Genomic DNA, 19,474 nt, shown 5'->3' with positions numbered 1-19,474 from the left:
TAGCTATTTAAGCAGAAGACATTACAGTTGTTTAAATAAAATATGAGGCATAGTGGAATGTCTTAAAAATGAGACGTGAATCGGATTACTTTTTTTTAACTCGTTACTAATCTCCCGATTTATACTATAGATTCGAACTTAGCTAAAATCAAAACTGGTGGGAATGATACATGTGTGTGAGAACATTTATTTTGTGTAGAAAAAGATTATGTTCGGTATTCCGATTTTGATCTGATCTTCTGGCAAGAGAATGCTGTTGCTTCCTCATTTCTGTATTATGGGGGTGAGAATCTCGTAGTAAAGCAAATTAGGTGTGAAAAGCCTTTTACTGAAAGTTTCGTGGTGCAAATTTCGCTTTATTGTGAAATTTATTGCGAGATTTATTACTCGAGAAATTATAAGTGATGGCTTGAGGCGATGAAGCATAGCAGTAGGGGCGCGAGAGTATAATGTTTGTTTCGAGCTTTTTTAACCATGTGATAAAGCATTATGACATTAAGAAATTAGCCACGCTTTGGACTTAGTTTTATTTAACATAATAATTAGTTTAGTAAATTATAAAATATATGTACAAAATAAAATTAGAAGTCATAGTTATTGATTCCTTTTAAATCTTCTATTTCCATTTCCATTTCGATTATTTTTCCTACAGAAATTAAAAGTTTTAGAATTAATAAATTAATTATATAAATAAATCTTATCCATAAACAAAGTATAACTTACCACTTAACTTCGATAGCACAAAGAGCTTTCTTTAATGGTTCCTTGTAGCATTCAAGATCCTTAGGAAACGTCATTTCAAGTTGTCTTTTTGCTTCATCAAGAGATTGATCATTTTTATGAAATTGAAGATTACGCTTCTTATTCAATCTAATCAAATATTCAAACTCTCCAAGTGTCATTTTAACTTTTTTTAAGATTTCATCTAACCGTTCGAAGAGTTTATCCTCTTCTTCATTCTCAAGTAAATAATAATCAGTATTTTGACATATACTTTTCGTGAAAATATTGACTATTTTATCCCAATCATTCTGACCACCCATAAATTGTGGTACTATTATTTGATCAATAAGTATTACGACCCAATCACCATAAACTAAAATTCGGTTAGTTTTGGATGAGTCTTCCGATGAATTTTCCAATGATGCTACTCTCCCTTGTAAAATTTGTACTTTCTCTTCGAACTTTTCGGTGAGAGAGAAAGTATCTTCGGCAATTTTGTTCTGAGTTCTCATCATTTGGTGAATTTCTTTAGAGTTATTACTTAGCTCTTCAAAGCTACTTCTACATCGTGTCCAATCTTGGTTATTAAGGTCTGCCAAAAGGACTTTATGAATTTTTTCTTCAATTCTGCACTTCATATCTAATTCTTCTATATGTTTTTTATTTTTTGACTTTAAGTTTTCCAAAGAGTTATGAAAATTAGCGTTAATGACTTCGGCCATGATTTAAATAGTAATTTATAGGGAACGCGTTGGTGCTAAAAAAAATATTCTTATTCTTTTAACGCAAGGTTATTTAACTTTGGAGTTTCTGAATAGTAATGATAGTATAAAGGCGTACAATAGCAAGTGAAAAATAGAATTTTATCAACAGAATGAGGTCTATGTTAAGCAAAAAATAAATGATGAACAATAATAAAATATGATAAAATATTTTAGAGAAAGAGAACTAGAAAAAGAGGTTTGAGAAAACTAGAGGGTATATATACAGTATATACTTTTCTGAATACATCGTGACTAATAGTAAATAAACTCTTGATAAACTCTGATTTAGTAGCTTGTACTACGAAAAAATCAATAAGCATAGCAAAAAAAAAAGTAAATTTACAGTACGCGGAAAAAAAATGATTAATACGGTTTTATCATTACTCATTAGATTTTTGATTCTCCGACAGTATTTATTAAAAAAGATGAATTAATATTACGTAATTTTTAGGTCGTACGAGTGGTCGTACGATTGACCGTATTTGACTAATCAGAGTGGAGGTAACTTACTATTTTCTGATTATATACAAATTCAGTCCGATGTTACTTAGGGAAGTGCCAGAAATTACGTCATTTCTTAAGGGGGGTCCAGTCCATGATGATTTCCTTATTTAGAAATTAGTAAAAACTTAATGCCTACCAAAATTATGTTTATAATTTTATATTTCCTAAAATGGATTATGACAGAAGGACTGACAGAAGGGGGAGGGGGTGAAAATTAAATGACGTCATTTCTGGCACTTCCCTTTGACAATATTTATGGGTTGAATGCTTTTTTTAAAAAGATTTCGAGATTTGTAAGCATGAACATTATGAACTCGTTAAAAGAAACTGGCCTATCATAGTTTGAAAGAAGTGTTGACGAAAAAATTATTGAAGTACGAACAAGACATTTCGCAATTAAGGTATGAATGAAATATATTTTTTTGCTTTTGCGAGGAAGCGACTCAGAGCTTGCAGAGCTTGCGAAGCTGATACCTATTTTTTTGTTCTGAAATTTCAAGGACCTTATTAGGCAGAGAACATAAACTTTCGGTGAGGTCAACATTGTTAATTTATTTCTGACTCTGCACTATGCATAACTGACGACCATTTTATTCTATCCAGAATATCGATGTTGGGGACAAATGAAATCGGATTAGAGTTAATGTTGGGATGTGTTAGTATATAGATATCTTAGATAGCTTAGATGAACGAAACACGCATTAGTATAGAGACTCTATTTCACTTTGTAAAACAAGTTTATGTATTACCGAATCTTGTAGTTTATTTTTTACATTAATAAATCAGTAATTCCGATGAGGATATTATCTCGTTTTTGCTAACGAACTTTTGAATTATTCCATCTCATATAAAAAATTATTATCAAATATGCAATCCATTGATTCATTGAGAGAATTAAACTCCAAGCTCTTAGCTGAGATTGCCGAGCTTAGGAAGGAAAATGCTGAGCTTAAGGACAAGAATGCTGAGATCCCTGATCTTAAAAGGAAGTTTGCTGAGATTGAGTCTGAGAAAGTTGAGCTTAAGGCCAGGATTGCCGATTGGCGCCAAGACAGGCTGTGGAAGAGAGTAAGAGACGTGATGTTGAGAATGCCGAACTCAAGGCCAGAATCGAGGAACTAGAGAAAAATAAGACAGTTACCACTAAACTCGAGTTTGAGAATGCTGAGTTTAAAGATAGAATTACAAAAGTGGAACAGAGGCAAATGCTAAATGATACTTCCTCTAATAACAGTTCACCTAACTTCAATTCAGTTGCAGATCAGTTATCCATGGCAACACATCATGAGAAACCGTTAGTGGATAAGAAAATGGATACTTCATTACCTGAAGAACCAATTCCAGAGGTGATTGCAAAGCAATCGGTATCAGCTGTTAACATATCTGTTATGGACCAATGTGATCAGACGACCTTAGAAGATAAAGAAACAAATGCTTTCTTGGATGAAGTGCATAAGAAAAAGATTAGTGATGAGATTAGACAACGCAATAGGGAGAAGAAACTTCAAAGCCAGAAAACAAAGTATCCTATTTATCTTTTTCCGAGCAATGTGAAGAAAAAGGGCCTATCACCTTCGAAGCAAAACCTGATTCAGAGTTAATTATCAAATCCGTGTTAAAGCATTAAATTCCGAAATAATTTTAGAGGGATTGATAATTATAATTTTGCATTTGCTCAGCTGTGGAATTCACCATGTCCTATTTGCGATAGAAAACATGGGAATTATGGATTACATGGTGAATGGTATAGGAATGGAACGGAATATTGTCTTACCTGCAATACTTCAAGCAATAAATTCAAGTTCGCAATTGTAGCATAGACTTCGTAATGTAGACCGGGTATAAGTAATTGCGTCACAGTCATAATCTGCCGGGAATTATCCATTCAATAATTATCAAGATCCCAACCTTTCACGGGATCGGCTAACGTATCCAAGAGTGCATTATGTTCTTTCGCCCCAAATGCATTAGACCTAGAGAATGCATCGAATAATCTATTTTTTTCTTCCTCAGATATATTTGGAAGACGTCTGGTAAATTCCATGAGTACAATATTCCGATGACGAGCTTCCCGGGTTTGATAAAGTTTTTTCAAAGCATCTTCACCAAAACGTCTTTTATAATTCCATCCGGTATATGTTTTCCTAGGGTCCCAATAATTCTCCTGATCATCATCACTATCTTCTTCGTCGATGTCAGATTCGCTATTGTCGTCATCATCCATGTTGACGGGCGCGACTTCATTATCTAATAATCCCAAAGCCTCCAAGAATTCGTATACCTCAATTTTATCACCAGCACTAGTGTCAGAATAGGTTTGTTCCATGACGATAATATACCAAAATACTTTATCTTCAATTTAGGTTATTTAGCATCAGGCGAAAAATATGTTACGTCACTAAACACATGATAAAATACTCATAGAAGTTCACGAGAACCATGATATTTGATGATCCTGTACCTTAGTCAGTAATGAGTTCCACCATCTCTCTGGTAACCGCCTAAAAGAATTATTGGGCGAATCAATTACTCACATTGAGTGAATTATGTATTTCTTTTTTTCGAATCACGTGGGTGGTAAAAATGTTAGCCGTAATTGATTGGCCGATGCCGTAATATTACAGCATACAGCATTACAGTTATGACACTTTTCGTAATACTGTAATTAGACCGTAATGCTGTAATTGGGTCGTAATGCTGTAATTAGGTCGCAATGCTATAATTAGGCTGTAATGTCGTAATTTTTAATGGCATAAAAATTTAAAATAAAAGTAATGAATTATAAAAGTAAATTACAATAGTTTATATGTCGTGTAATTTTAATTTTTAGGGGGTACATAAGACGCGTCGCGTTTTTTTTTGTATTTTGTATACGCGTTCGTGTAAAGAAAAAAATTATATAATGAACTAAAATCCCTAAGGGTGGGAAATATTAAGTTTTTTTCAAAAAATTTATATTAAATTAGCATAATATCTTTAATTATAATTAGATGATTTTATACATAATTTACATATAAACTTTTTTACAAAAAAAAAAATTATTATTATTATTATTTTTGATATTATTTACCCCTTAAAATTGAAATTACACGGTCACATATTTCCTAAAATCCGAAATCCGAAATCCAAAATATAATTCCGGCCGAAATTAACGTAATTTCACTTAAACATGTAATTCAGCCGAAAATCATAATTCAGCCAAAACGGGAATGCAGATCTTTCCTTTTTTGGCGATAGCCGTTCCACAAAAATTGATTTTAGTGGGAACGTCACTGGAATTTTGTGTAACAACACTTTCCTTTTTAGGATATTTGTTAATTTCTGCTAAAATTAAGTGCATAATTCTGGCCGAAATTACATACGTAATTTCGGAATTACGGCATTACGGATTAGTTACGGCATTAAGATCTAATTACAGTATTACGACCTAATTATGGCATTACAACCTAATTACAGCATTACAACTTTTGCTTTTTAATGTAGATAGGTTGCAACCTATTACATACGATACTGTGTCTTAATATTACAGTTACGGCTAACATCTTTAGTGGATGGCTTAGGTGCACAGTTTTATTCTTATTAACGGTGCGCTATAATAATGATACAGAACACTGGAGAAGAAGGCATGCAGGTTGCATTCGCCAGGCGCAAAATTGGAAGGGACAATATAGGAATTCGCAGAATCAAGTTCAGGCTTGTGACCAGAATATTTTAAATTTGCAGGGACAAATTTTGGCGCTTCAGAATAATCCATTACTAAACATGGCTAATGCTCACCTTAGACGTTTACCATTATTAAAAATATTGAATCCTAATCTTGAAAAATTTCAGTCTTATACCGGTCAAGAACCTCCTGATGAATACCTAGATAAGGTTATACAATCCTGGGCACATTTTGAAGGGCATATGACTCTTCTTGAAAACGCGAATGCAAGAGATTTTGACAATGCATACAAGTGTAAAATTTTAAAATCTATGATGGGAGGAAAATACATTCCAGTACCGGCTAATAATGGTCTTATAGCAGGTAATCCAGCTATAAATTCTCCAGATACATTACGGGCTTGGATGAGAGCAAAATACCAGCGAGAGACAGTTGAAAATCAGCAGTCAGCTATTCAAAGATTGACTCAAGAAAGATTTCAGTCATATGATACTCCTGACACATATTAAACCAGAATTTGACCATTGCTATTAGGAGTGGCAGATAATGATGCGCAGGTTTTAGGATTTCTTAAAAGTCAATTATCAGGTGATCTTTACACTTGGATGAGAATTGCAAATCCAGCAAGTATTGATGCATTTTTTACTGAATTGAAAAATTTGTGGTTGGAGCGTCCTCCCAATTTAAATGGGATACAAACTTCTCAGAATAATTCATCAGCTGAGATTGAAAAGTTAAATTCCCAAATAGCCTCTCTACAGGCACAACTAGCACAACCGGCTCAAGTACATCCCCAGAATAATGAAGTCTCGGCCAATTTTGAAAAGTTAAATTCCAAAATAGCTTCTTTGGAAGCACAGTTAGCAGAATCAATGCAGGTGCATTCTAATCTTGCCCAACGTTTACAGCTACCAGAAAATGTAATTAATTCTAATAGTGCTTCAACCTTTGATAGATATATTAATCAAGAACTGGAAAAAAGATTAGGAGTAATCAAAATTAATTTAGCCAAACTCACCAAACTTGTAAGAGAAGATACCAAATCAGCCCAGTATCAGTGTTCAGAATTCTCAGACTATAATAATGGAGGATTGAAAAAAGATTAGAACGAATTGAAGCCCACTTAGCCAAATTTGATAGAAATAATACCAGACGTGCCAAAACACCTCAGCGTCAACGCTCGGAGTCCTTACCTTTTGGAGGATTAGAAAAAAGATTAGGAAAAATCGAAGCCTTATTGGCTAAACTCGCTAAAGATTCCAAATCCAGAAGTGGTCGAGTTCATATGGCTACAGTAGATGACCAGTCTGATTCCATTTTTTCTGATGATGATACATCAAAATCTGAGGACAATGATTATAACTCTGATAATTCGTCAGCTAGTTCAGACTCCAGAAATCGTGATATGAATATTTACATAAGTCATGAAAATGGAAAAAAAAGTGAATTACGCTGAGCGACGTGGGTATTCTGATAAATCCTCAAAGTCTAAGGTCTCTAGTAAATCCGAGCTTCGTAAGGTAAAGCAAGACAATAATTTGTCTTCTACCCATAATACCTCATCAGATAAAGATAGGCATGGTAAGCGTGTGTCTTTAGAAGAAACTATTCGCAAAATCATTCAGATCGAATTTGAGAATTATCTTCCGTACATAATTCAGCAGGCTAAAAAGTGTGTACCTGCTTTAGCTCAAGATTCAGATGAAAAGGATGTTTTGGATGGACCCATGGAGATAGATTTCGTCAAAAAAAAGGAGCCCACCACAAGCATTGCATCTATAAAATGCAAGATTAAGCGTCTTAAAATTCCAGCTATGGCACTGGACTCTTGTGCCGAACTTCCCATTATAACACCTGATATTGTTGAGCACGTAGGATATGGAATCGACAAATCCATAAAACATGATCTTAGTGGTATTGCTACTGTGCCAGTTGAATCTATTGGAGTCGTCCACAATTTACCGATAACCTTAGCTTCTGGATTTACTATATATGAAGATTTTATAGTTGTAAAATACTCTAAGCCAATGCTAATATTTTCGAACCCTCTTCTTAAGAAATATAAATGTGCAATTGACTGGGACAAAGATGAATTAAAGATTTCTCATAACGGCAAGGATTTAATTATTCCAGTCACCATGCACAAAGTCAAGAACAAGCTCGAAGTAAATTGTGTAACCACTACTCCTGAATGTGATGAATCCTCAATTCCGGACCAAGTGGACTTGAGCGCGAATGAGACATTAAAAAAAAAGTGAGTTATGAGGAGCTTGAAAGGATGTTATACAGTCAACTCTCTTTATAGTCACACATTTGGGACAGTCCATATTTGGTGATTATGAGCAAACAGTCTTATGACTTTATCTTTTATTATAAATTTTTAAACGAAAAGTACAAAACTCAAATCGAACAATATTACAAATAAAATATAGAAAATTAAACATAAAAAATAAAAAAAACTAGCTTCACGATTCATACAAGTAAAGAAATCTAAACAAAATAAAATTAAGTAAAGAAAAACTAAACTATTACAGAAACGCATATCCCAACTTTACCCGAAGGCCAGTGTGAGTCAACTATCCAGCATATCCGAAGATCCAATCTGTTACCAAAAAGAAATCCTAAGTAGAGGCTGAACTGTTAAGCGGCGCCAAAAATCCAAATGCGAAATCCAAGATCCCCCATGGATTATATAAGAGGAAACCCAAGAAACCCAGAAATCCAAGAAAGCTGTCGCCAAGGAAGATGTTGAAATTGCAGAAGAAATTTGCGAGAAAAGATGAGAAGTAGAAGAAGGTCCAATAGCGGATGATTTCATTTTATTGGTAATGCCTTGAGCTGATTTCCAATGATGAAAGAAAACAGAACAGCACAGCCAGATTTGTACGTAGAGGTCAAAATGAAAATCATGTAAAGGTGTATCAAAAGTAGAATAAATAGTGGACGATAAAAAGTATGTTCCAAGAAAACTAGTAAGAGACATCGGTATAAGTCCACGTGCAAGTCGCAGACAAGAATTTGAGGGAGGGTCACATTCCCAACAATCCATAGCCGCAAATTCCACAGCAAAGGAATATTTGGTGATTATGAGCAAACAGTCTTATGACTTTATCTTTTATTATTAAATTTAAACGAAAAGTACAATAAACAGATCGAACAATATTATAAATATCAAATATAAGAATTAAACATAAAAAATAAAAAGAACTAGCTTCACGATTCATACAAGTAAAGAAATCTAAACAAAATAAAATTAAGTAAAGAAAAACTAAACTATTACAGAAACGCATACCCATCTTTACCCGAAGGCCAGTGTGAGTCAACTATCCAGCATGTCCTAAGATCCAATCCGTTACCAAAAAGAAATCCTAAGTAGAGGCTGAACTGTTAAGCGGCGCCAAAAATCCAAATGCGAAATCCAAGATCCCCCACGGATTATAGAAGAGGAAACCCAAGAAACCCAGGAATCCAAGGAAGCTATCGCCAAGGAAGGTGTCGAAGAGTCAAGAGGAATGTTAGAGGAAGGTCGAAGAATAGAAGAAGGCCCAAGAGCTGACGATTTTATTTTTTTTGTAATGTCTTGAGCTAATTCCCAATGATGAAAGAAAATGGATCGGCACAACCAAATTTGAACATAAAGGTCAAAATGAAAGTCGTGCAAAGGTGTATCTAAGATAGACCATATGGTAGGTGAAGAAAAATAAATTCCAAGAAATTCTGTTAAAGATATCGGTATAAGTCCTCTTGTGAGTCGCAGGCAGGAAATTGAAGGAGGGTCAAAATCCTAACAATTAAGAGCCATAAATTCAGCAGCAAAAGAGTTCGGTAAAGAGATTAAAGATGACGCGGAAAGGAAATTATCAAGATAAGTAGTCCGAAGAGCCAATAGTAATGTTTTAAAAGTTTGTAAAGGGCTAAATTCTGGTAAAATATAAGGACAAGTCCACAAGTGGTCTAAAGTCTCAGGAAAGGAATTACATTGAGGACAAAGCCAACTTGGATTATAAAGATGAGGCTTTCGTCTCTGAAGAGTTGTAAGCGTTGGAAGCATATCTAAAAGTAACTTGATACGGAAACCACAAAATTCGGAACGGCCATTCCGATAAGAGACAAAATGCTTATTGTTATTGAGACAAAATTTGGTGCAAGCCCAATCAGTATCAGAAGTTGAAGAATAGGAATTAAATCTTGGTAATACAGCAAGAGTTAAAAGACTTTTGGCGTCAAAAATATTTCTAATAAATTTCCGGATATTCATATCCACAGGTAAGGAATTAAATTGTAAAATGCAAGGAGCCATCAATTCCAATGGTGGGCAAGAAAAAAGATGTGAGTCAGTATGAGCGGCTTTGGCTAATGCATCCACATGATTATTCAAAGGGTCATCAGCATGAGCAGAAACCTTGATCAAGGTAACATCCAGATTCTTTTGCAACATAACAGTGCGTATGGAGGACCACAAAAGGTGGTTAGATTCTTTAAGCATTCCGGAAATAAAAGGAGCGTCCACATATAAAGACCATAAAGAAAGTAATTGAGCACAATCAGTGGCGACAGTAATCTTTGAATTCCGAGGAAGGGAGTCCAATCCGTGCAATAAAGCAAAAACTTCTGAACGTAAAGCAGAAGGAAAAATGGAAGAGATGATATTATAATGGGATTCCAAAATAAATCCATCAGGATCTATAGCAGTCCATGCATAAGCCATCGAGGATGCCGGATGACTAGGAGGAGAAAGGAAGGAACCATCAATATAAAGGGTAAACACCGAAGAAGGAAGTTGGATATCAGAAATCCTAAGCACTGGTTCATTCGTAGGAGGTAAGTGAACCAGAGCAAAAAGATGAAATAGTAAAAGAGATTTGGCATAGCCTAACGAGGCAGAAAGTGAAACCGAACGAGTATCCGCATGTATATAAGTACGAGGTTTCGTAGGATAACGGATCAAACTTGATAACGGAACATAAGAGAAACATCCTTCAGAGGGACATCGTTTAATCAAAGTCTTAGAGGTAGAGGATCGCAGAATAGCAGAGGCACAACCTTGGCATGCAGTAAATTCAGAAAGTAAATCATCAACCGATGACGCAATCCAATGTGAAATAAGAGCTTCATTACGTGGAGCAGGATAGGTAGTAATCACACGGCCAACGAGGAAAGAGTTAGTATTGCGATTAAAAGAAATAGCCCATTGAGGGTTAAACTAATAATTTCGACTGATATCTATAAAAGAAATAGAAGCTACGGTATGAGAACTAGGAATTCTAAATTGTTGTAAAATAAAAAAAGAAGGTGAATTAGGAATAACAATAAGATTGAACAAATAATTAAACCAAGCAGGCACAGATCCTTTGTTCGATACTCGTTTAAGAAAGCGTAAATCTTTCCATGAGAGAAGTCGAGAGCCACACGGTGTAATCAATTGAGCAAGAAAATGAGTGCAGAAATTTTTCCGAACATTTTTCATGGAAGTAAATAAATCTTTTGGTAAAATAGACCGGAGTGGAATCGCCGGACGTAAATCTTTCCTCGGAGGTCAGAACAATAAAGACCACGTGATATTTAAACGAGAAGAGAACAATAAAGAATTAAATAAAGAATGTGTTCGCAAAGAAAGGGTGTAGGACCATGGTTCCAGGTCAATAGTAGAAGGGCAGACATCACAGTCCAAAAAACCTTGGAGATAAGTAATCATATAATTAGCAAAGAGCTTATATGAAGGGTGAGAGAAAATTTTCTGCCATGAAGCCACATGAGATGATAGAAATCGACCAAACGCTTGTTGAATAGAGAAAGGCAACAGTGTGAAGAGTGTGGAAAGAGGAGTGACTGAGGCCAAACCAGCCTTCTGACGAATAAGAGAAAGCATTGGAGAAACCATGTGATTAATGGTGGATTCTGCAAATAATGTGGTTTGTAGGCGAAATTCTAGCCTTGGAAGTAGGACAACGTTATAAAGATAAGCTATATGTTGTGCTAAAAGTTTTTTAGGACTGAGTAAAGCAGCCATGTCTTTGACCATGGAAACAGTTTGGTTATGAACGAAACGAGAAGAAGCCGAAAGGTTAAACCAAACACCTAAAAACTGAAAAGATGTAGATAAGGCTAACGCCTTTAAAGTAAGGGTATAAATCGTATTTAAAGAAGATGGGAATAGATCAAATACAATAGTTTGAAAAAATTGTTCAGAAGAAAGAAGGATATATTTTGCTGAATTTGCTTGAATATTATTTAAAGTGTAAAATTCAGCAGTGATGGAAAGGCGATCTTCAATTCCTTGTTTAGATGAAGCAATCAAAGTAGAGTCATCCATAAATGTAATATGTGAAACAAGAAGATTATGTTGTTCATATTCAATTGGAGAATAATCCAATAATGCAGAAGATTTCAAAATAAAGGAATCACAAGCTTCTCGATTAAGTGTGGTAAGTAATGGATCCAAGTATATAACCCATAAAAGTGGAGAGATGATTTCACCTTGGTCAATACCAATTCTAACTCTATATCCAGAAGTATCACCATGATGTGTAATAATTTTATTATTACGCCTTGTAAAAAGGTTAATGATAAATTTGATCAATAAAGACGGAATATGCAGATGAATTAAAGCCAGTCTAAGCATGTTCAAATCAATTGAGTCAAAGGCCTTAGAAATGTCCTGAGAAACAACCCATAGTTCTTGGTCATCGCTTTTATCAAAGCGTCGTTGATGAATAATAGCATCAAGCATCTTAATAGGAATGTCGGTGGAGCCGCCTGGTAATCCGGCAAAATTACCACCTTGGAGCACTTGATTGTCGGCTAGGATTTTTGATAGTCGAGTTGTAACGACCTTAACCACACATTTTCGTACTGTTTCCAATAGAGTGATAGGTCGCGTATTCTTCAATTGGGCGTCAAATTCATGAGGCTTTGGAATGAAATAAACAAGCGCTTCACGCCAATCGGCAGGAATATCTCCATGAATGAGACAAGCATTGGCTAATATAAGGGACAAATTGAAAGTTTCTCCAGTTAAATGTTTGAGCATCTCATAAGAGATCTTGGAAGGACCAGAGGCTTTATTATTAGGCATAGAATTGAGAGTGTTTTTCCATTCATCGGCCAGAATAGGAGACATAACCGAGTTATATAAGGACAAATCAATATCTGGAAGAGGAGTATAAGCTCGTTGCCATCATGGAGGAAATGAATCCGTAGAAGAATACTGGACCAAAGGAGGAGTAACAACCGATTGGAAGTGTTTAATAGCAGCTTGTTTGATATCTGAAGGATCAGTAAGTAATGTGGGTTTGGAGTCAATAACAACCAAAACTCTATCAAGGACGATAGAACGATGTTCCACTGATAGGGCTGAAGAAATAAAAGAGCCCGGGGATGTAGAGAAATGTTCATCTCTAAGAGCAGTATAATATTCAATGGAATCTACACGATGCTGATGAAATTGTGTGGAAAGATAAGCTGAGACCAAAGCTTTTTGTGAACGTAAAAATTTGATAAAAGTAGGAAGCGGTGTTGTACTATAAGAAGGTATACATCAGGAAATTTTATAGCGCGAAAAATTGCGTAAGTTTACGATTTTGTAAGTTTATGAAAGTTTATGGCATAATATTTCGAAAAATTTCAAAATATTACGTAAGTTTACAATTTCGTAAGATTTATGTGATATTACGGTTAAAATATTATGTAAGTTTACAATATCGTAAGATTTACGCAATATTACGGTCAAAATATTCTGCAAATTTACAAAACTGTAAACCTGCGTAATATTACGGTTGAAATATTTTGAAAATTTACGAAACTGTAAACCTGCGTAATATTACGGTTGAAATATTTTGAAAATTTACGAAACTGTAAACCTGCGTAATATTACGGTTGAAATATTTCGAAAATTTACGAGACTGTAAACCTGCGTAATATTACGGTTGAAATATTTCGAAAATTTACGAGACTGTAAACCTGCGTAATATTACGGTTAAAATATTTCGAAAATTTACGAAACTGTAAACCTGCGTAATATTACGGTTGAAATATTTCGAAAATTTACGAGACTGTAAACCTGCGTAATATTCCGTTTTGAAAATTTACGAGATTGTAAACTGCATATGCAGTAGAACGTATACAAGGGGCATGTGATACTATTGAATAATCAAAAATAATATAAACACCTTTTCTTTTATATAAACACCTTTTTTTTTAAGTTTGGGAAAGCAAATTTATTTTTATTTACGAATTTTTTATTATTTACAATTTTTATGTTAAAAATTAAAGTAAATTCTAATTTTTATTATAACTTAATAAAAAAATATACATTTGATACTTGTTCGCTACTATTTTATAAAATAGTACCCAGGCTGTACGGCATGGACGTCAGTATCAGTCACAGCCCAAAAAAACGTGAGTCTCCAGCCGATATTTGGTACGGACTGGGCCTAGCTACTCACTTAATAAATAAAAAAATAAAAATAATTATCTTCTACGATACATAGGTAAGTTTCTCCTTCTCCTACGATCATCACGCGTATCTAAAATTGATCAAATTTATCAAATTTAAAATGTGAACGTAAAATAGAATGTAATATTAATTATAAAATTTTATTATAGTATAATTACCCGGCCTCTCCCAAAATCTCGTTCTAAATTCGCGATAATATCTTTGGCCGGTACGCGTCCACAGCCGCCGCCCAGGCCGATCAGGGGTACCATTACGATAAAGGACATAGTTCTAAATATCAAAATCAGTTTGAATATTCGGTAAATACATTTAATTTAAATGAATGTAATTTTATTTATTTACTTACATGGTAATCCCCTGACGAGGTTCCTCCACTTTTGGCTGCACTGTTGCCCGGAAACCCTCGTTCGAAATATTCTATTTATTCTGATTCAATTAAATGGATTGGTTAATTTGAATTTAAATTCTTTCTTAAAGAAAATTATAGATATTAGTCATATGAACCTATTGGCAACAGAGTCCCAAAAATCATGGCGGCTTCTACCATTAATATTATGGTAGACGCGGTTTCTGTCGCGGCGTATGTCGACAAGTTCGTCCATCATAGCCCAGTTCCAATGGACGTTATAGGAACGACGACGTGTTTGGCGAGGCATTATTAGATTTGATTTTATTTTTATAATTTGATTTTGGGATGAGTAAAAATTTGAAAGAAAGTCGTAAAATGTCACTTTAAATAAAATTTGAACAATACCTCTTTGGTTTGATTTTATTTCTCGTTTCAATTAAAATTTAATTTATTAGACTTTTCATCATTAAACATATTAATTAAATCTCATGCGGATATGGATTATCTAAATATAAATATCATGATTCTAAATATAGATATAAATCACTTAATTTATTTTAATTTTTTTTTAAAAAAAAATCTTAGTTTGATTTCAATTAAAAATAATTAAAAATCATGTACATGTTTTGGTTATTTAAATATAAATATCAATATATTATATTTAAAAATAAAACAATTTATTATTAGCACATTCTATTGAATTTTAAAAAAAAATCATCAATATATCATATTTAAAAATAAAACAATTATATTCTGATTAAATATTTTGCGTACATTTCTTAAAAAAATCATAAAAAAAATCTTGTACGTCGTACATGCAATTACTAAATATCATCCCCTTGTGATAAATAAAAAATTACGCAACACAAATTCAACACAAACTCAACACAAATTTAACAAATTTAACGAAATTTGGCCAAAATTAACAAATTTTTTACCAGAATTATCAACACAAATTGAACACAAATTTCAGTCACGATTTATTTATGTCACGTCATTGTTGTTAATAATTAAATAAATAAATCTGCATTTTATTTATGATATGGAAAACGTGACCATAAATTCTTTTAAGGATATAATTTTATTAAAATAAATCAAAACTCCTATATCAAGTGACTAAAAAATATATTTATTTACGAAATATTCATTTTGTTTATCAAATCGGGGTACTATGTGAACGACACCATGTATAGACTCTATAGCTACAAAGTTATATAATTCTATCAATTTTAAGTGAGGACATCCATATAAATATGGGTTCCTTTTAGATTTAAAATCGTACCATTGAATTAATGCGAGATTTAGCGGTGGGTCTGTTAATACTTCTGCTAACAATAAGGCCTATAAATAATAAATATTTATTAATACTTTTATAATAAATTATTACATAAATTGGAAAAATACCTGTCCATAACAAAGTCCTTTGTCTGATATATAATCATTTGATTCTTCAGAATCCATTGAAATAGCTATGTCGCTAAACCATACTTTATTATGATACCTGTTTGTGGCACGCATTATGGCACCATTTTCCAGTGTTACCGATCCGTATATGTTTATTCGGGTTTCACCAATAATTGTGAAACCATCAAGTAAATCTAGATATGAATCCAGACAACTTATAAATCTAGCAAAACCAGTCTGCATTTTATTGTCTACGGAATCTTTTTTTCATTAAAAAATGTATTTGCATCTTGTAAAGAGAATTCAAAGAGTCTTGCAGAAAATTTACAAGTGCGAGGTGTTTTTGCCAGATTCACTGAATGTTGAGACATTCTAATAGATATTGCTTGACGTTTTATCTATTAATTTAATTTCCATCTTAAGTTATATAATAAATATATACAATAAATAAAATTTTCAAATACTTACAGTTCGTAAAATCTGAGGTTCGACATCTTTTTTATTGCTAATTCGGTAGGGTATTTTAACGAAATATTTGTGAAGACTTTCGTAAGTTTCTGTAGTATAGCCATTTATTGCGCCATAAGATCGTATTGAGTCAATAATATGATAAACCCATGAATGCAATTTAGGTAACTTCAAATTGGAAGGAGAAACAAATTTAAAAGCCTTGACAAACATCCGGGCCCATCTATGTATTGCATTCTAAAACTTAAATGTTAATTTAATTTATTTAATTTAAATTTTCAATTTTACTAAAATTTTAATACATACATTAAATTTCTCCAAGTCACTTTCACTAAATTCTTCATATCTACTTAAAATATACATTTCATTCCAATATTCGTACAATTTCGTAAGATCATCATTATTTACAAAATTATCTACTTCATTGTTATTTTCATCATATAAATTATCAATAACAAATATCATGACTTTCATCAAACTTCGATATTCATTAGCAGTTAATCTTGCAATTGACTGCAGTCCATTGGAAAAAATTTTAATGGCGAGAAAACGTGGGATTGCTGCTAGACGGCGATCTACTTCTTCAACTAATTTATTACCATTAACATGTTGCAATTTTAAGATATCGCACGTGAAGATAATTTGATAACGAAATAAACCTAAATCTAAATGATGCATTCTGTCAGGAACAGTAGCCAAGTAGATATTTATATTCCTTGATAATATAAATATTTATAATTAATTATATATGTTATTATAATTATTTCTACTTTTGCATACTTACGGTAAATCCCAAAAAAAATTATGTACAGATTCTATGCAAACAGATCTTTGTGTATCATTTTCAAAATGTTTACGCATTTCATCATGAGTTCTTAGTATTACATCGTTAACCGATAAGTCTATATTTGCAAGATTTTCCCTTTTAACTAAACAGGAGTGACATGGAAGGTTTGAATTGGAGGATTTATAAACTAAACAAAAACTTGCGGCCTCTGGCCAATCTGCAATAATAGTTGAAACTCTAGGATAAAACCAGGTATTTTCATTATTTATAAAAAGGTCTATACCATCTTTTAATAAAATAATAGGTTCTAGTAAATGACGTAAAGATTTATGAAAGGTATCACGAACCAGAACTTTATTTGCAGCTTCTAAAATTGGTAAATATCCCAAAAGTTGCTTTGCATCCTGTTTATTACGACGCCATATTGGGATATTACCTAATGTAATATATATTGGATGCAATTGACTTTTTCCTAATGTATCTGTAGTTGTCGCATCTGAATATAAAATAATTGATAATAATTTGGAACCAGTAGGTAAGGATTCTTGCGTAGTTTTCCACCATTTTCCAGTGTTTTGTTCACTGTAAATACTTTCTCTATTATACTATAAAATAATATAAATAAATTAAAATAAATATTATTTAAATTATTGAATTAACTAATATTTACTATTTACCTCATAGTTTTCGTAAGATAGCGCAAAATTTTGTGTTATGTCAGGAACAGTTAAGATATTTTTGATGCACTGTATTAAGTTTTGATAATAAAGAAAATAATCTTTATCTTTATGTTTTGTTATAAGAACTTTACTAAATTCTAAATTAGAAAACTTCATATAATATTCATAAATGCTCGTCCCTGTTCGATATTTTTTGGTAATGGTGATTCTGTAAGATTTGAATGTTTATTAAAAAAACGTATTATTTCATTACCACCTTTATTGTTTATTTTATATTTCGTTACTAATAACATTAGATCTTTATAAGCATCATTAGGAAATTCTGTGCAAGTTTTGGTATTGAGATTTTTGGGTTCTTCAAAAATTTCAGGCTCTTCAGATGAATCTAATATATTTTCAAAGTTACTATCTTCAAGGCTCATCTCTGATATTGCACTTCCAATACTGTCAAATGACATATTTTGTACATTATTATTATCATTCACCTAAAATTATAAACCAAAATGAGTTAGTATAATTTGAGCTTTTTCTTTAAAAAGAATAATCTGGAATAACATAATTACCTCAACTTTATCATTTTCATATTCACTACTTAGATTACTTCTTGTATCCATTTCACTGCTATATTTTTCACTATCATTATTATCATCATCATCTTCTACTTCTACTTCTACATTTTTTAAGCATTTTTGGGCGTGTTGAGTATATGCAAAGCGTTGACTGAATATTCGCATACAAAGGGGGCATTTGAAACTCATGTTACTAAATTAACGCGTCAAATTTGATGAAAAGTATCAATTCACTATTTAATTTATATGAGATTATGTGTGCTAATAAAATTATATTGCAAATTCATTGTAAAAATTTAATGAATTAATTGAATGGATTACAATTGATTGAGTTATTTGAATAGACACGACTACGCAAATTTACGCATTAATGAATGGAACTGGCTGTAAGAATCTGGTGGCTAATATCGCGGAATCATTCGCAATTTTACGCATTATAGCAAAATTTAAAATATGCGAAACACTCAGCAATTTTGCTGTTGGGAACTTGCCGAGTTCGTGGGTTGGCAAATCTAAAAATAAATGTAACAAGTCTATGATGTACCATATAAATATTGTTTATTATTTTATTTACTATTTCAATTTGCCGGCAACCTGCCAAGTGAATCTGACAGCAAAAGTGCTGAGTGTTTCGCATATTTTGAATTTGCTGTAACGGGCTGTAAGAATTCGGATGGCTTATTCAATCGGCTAATCATCTGATAATCAGCCGCAAATTTATTGGCTTAACACGGCAAATCACTTTTACAATAATGGACGGATGATCAGCCACAAATTTATGCGATAATCAGGTTATAAGCGCTCAAGATCACTATCAATCTGATCAGCCAAATGAGTTCACTGGCTGCAACTTTTTTTTTCCATGCATAAAAGCCCCAACATGTGTAACATGTTATTTTTTTATAAATTGGATTTGATTAATATTTCGATTGTACTATGTGCTTTTACGAGAGTTTTTTTTTAAAGTTCTCTTATGAAAGTGTTACAATATTTTTTCGTAATATCACGATGCAAAATTTTTGCATTAGTACATTCATTTTTTGTAATATTTCGCATTAGTTCATCCATTTTTCGCAATATTTCGCAAGTTTTTTTTCTTTTTTAGTA

At 32.8% G+C, this 19,474-nt stretch overlaps 6 protein-coding genes across 6 annotated transcripts; 4 read left to right on the top strand and 2 right to left on the bottom strand.

The window, feature by feature from the left end:
• Positions 1 to 594: 594 nt before the first annotated feature.
• On the bottom strand, positions 595 to 1,873 carry OCT59_019611 (uncharacterized protein; the record flags this gene model as incomplete). Its single annotated transcript, XM_025318777.2, has 2 exons — positions 724 to 1,873; positions 595 to 646 (listed from the first exon to the last, which is right to left on the bottom strand). The coding sequence occupies exons 1-2, from the start codon at positions 1,443 to 1,445 to the stop codon at positions 595 to 597; spliced, it is 774 nt and encodes a 257-aa protein (XP_025175431.1). The 5' UTR covers positions 1,446 to 1,873.
• A 1,323-nt stretch (positions 1,874 to 3,196) lies between these two features.
• OCT59_019610 (uncharacterized protein) lies at positions 3,197 to 3,811 on the top strand (the record flags this gene model as incomplete). Its single annotated transcript, XM_025326591.2, has 2 exons — positions 3,197 to 3,513; positions 3,637 to 3,811. The coding sequence occupies 2 exons, from the start codon at positions 3,197 to 3,199 to the stop codon at positions 3,809 to 3,811; spliced, it is 492 nt and encodes a 163-aa protein (XP_025175432.2).
• Positions 3,812 to 3,876: 65 nt separating this feature from the next.
• On the bottom strand, positions 3,877 to 4,317 carry OCT59_019609 (uncharacterized protein; the record flags this gene model as incomplete). Its single annotated transcript, XM_025326592.1, has 1 exon — positions 3,877 to 4,317. One exon carries the CDS (start codon positions 4,315 to 4,317, stop codon positions 3,877 to 3,879), a length of 441 nt encoding a protein of 146 aa, XP_025175433.1.
• Positions 4,318 to 5,753: 1,436 nt separating this feature from the next.
• OCT59_019608 (uncharacterized protein) lies at positions 5,754 to 6,164 on the top strand (the record flags this gene model as incomplete). Its single annotated transcript, XM_025326593.2, has 1 exon — positions 5,754 to 6,164. The coding sequence occupies one exon, from the start codon at positions 5,754 to 5,756 to the stop codon at positions 6,162 to 6,164; it is 411 nt and encodes a 136-aa protein (XP_025175434.2).
• A 96-nt stretch (positions 6,165 to 6,260) lies between these two features.
• Positions 6,261 to 6,761, top strand: OCT59_019607 (uncharacterized protein; the record flags this gene model as incomplete). Its single annotated transcript, XM_066143655.1, has 1 exon — positions 6,261 to 6,761. The coding sequence occupies one exon, from the start codon at positions 6,261 to 6,263 to the stop codon at positions 6,759 to 6,761; it is 501 nt and encodes a 166-aa protein (XP_066005385.1).
• A 318-nt stretch (positions 6,762 to 7,079) lies between these two features.
• OCT59_019606 (uncharacterized protein) lies at positions 7,080 to 7,913 on the top strand (the record flags this gene model as incomplete). Its single annotated transcript, XM_066143654.1, has 1 exon — positions 7,080 to 7,913. The coding sequence occupies one exon, from the start codon at positions 7,080 to 7,082 to the stop codon at positions 7,911 to 7,913; it is 834 nt and encodes a 277-aa protein (XP_066005384.1).
• Positions 7,914 to 19,474: the final 11,561 nt, after the last annotated feature.

This window comes from Rhizophagus irregularis, chromosome 29 (assembly GCF_026210795.1).
Source record: "Rhizophagus irregularis chromosome 29, complete sequence".
Taxonomy (NCBI): Eukaryota; Fungi; Glomeromycota; class Glomeromycetes; order Glomerales; family Glomeraceae; genus Rhizophagus; species Rhizophagus irregularis.
This window is presented reverse-complemented; position numbering and strand designations above follow the sequence as displayed.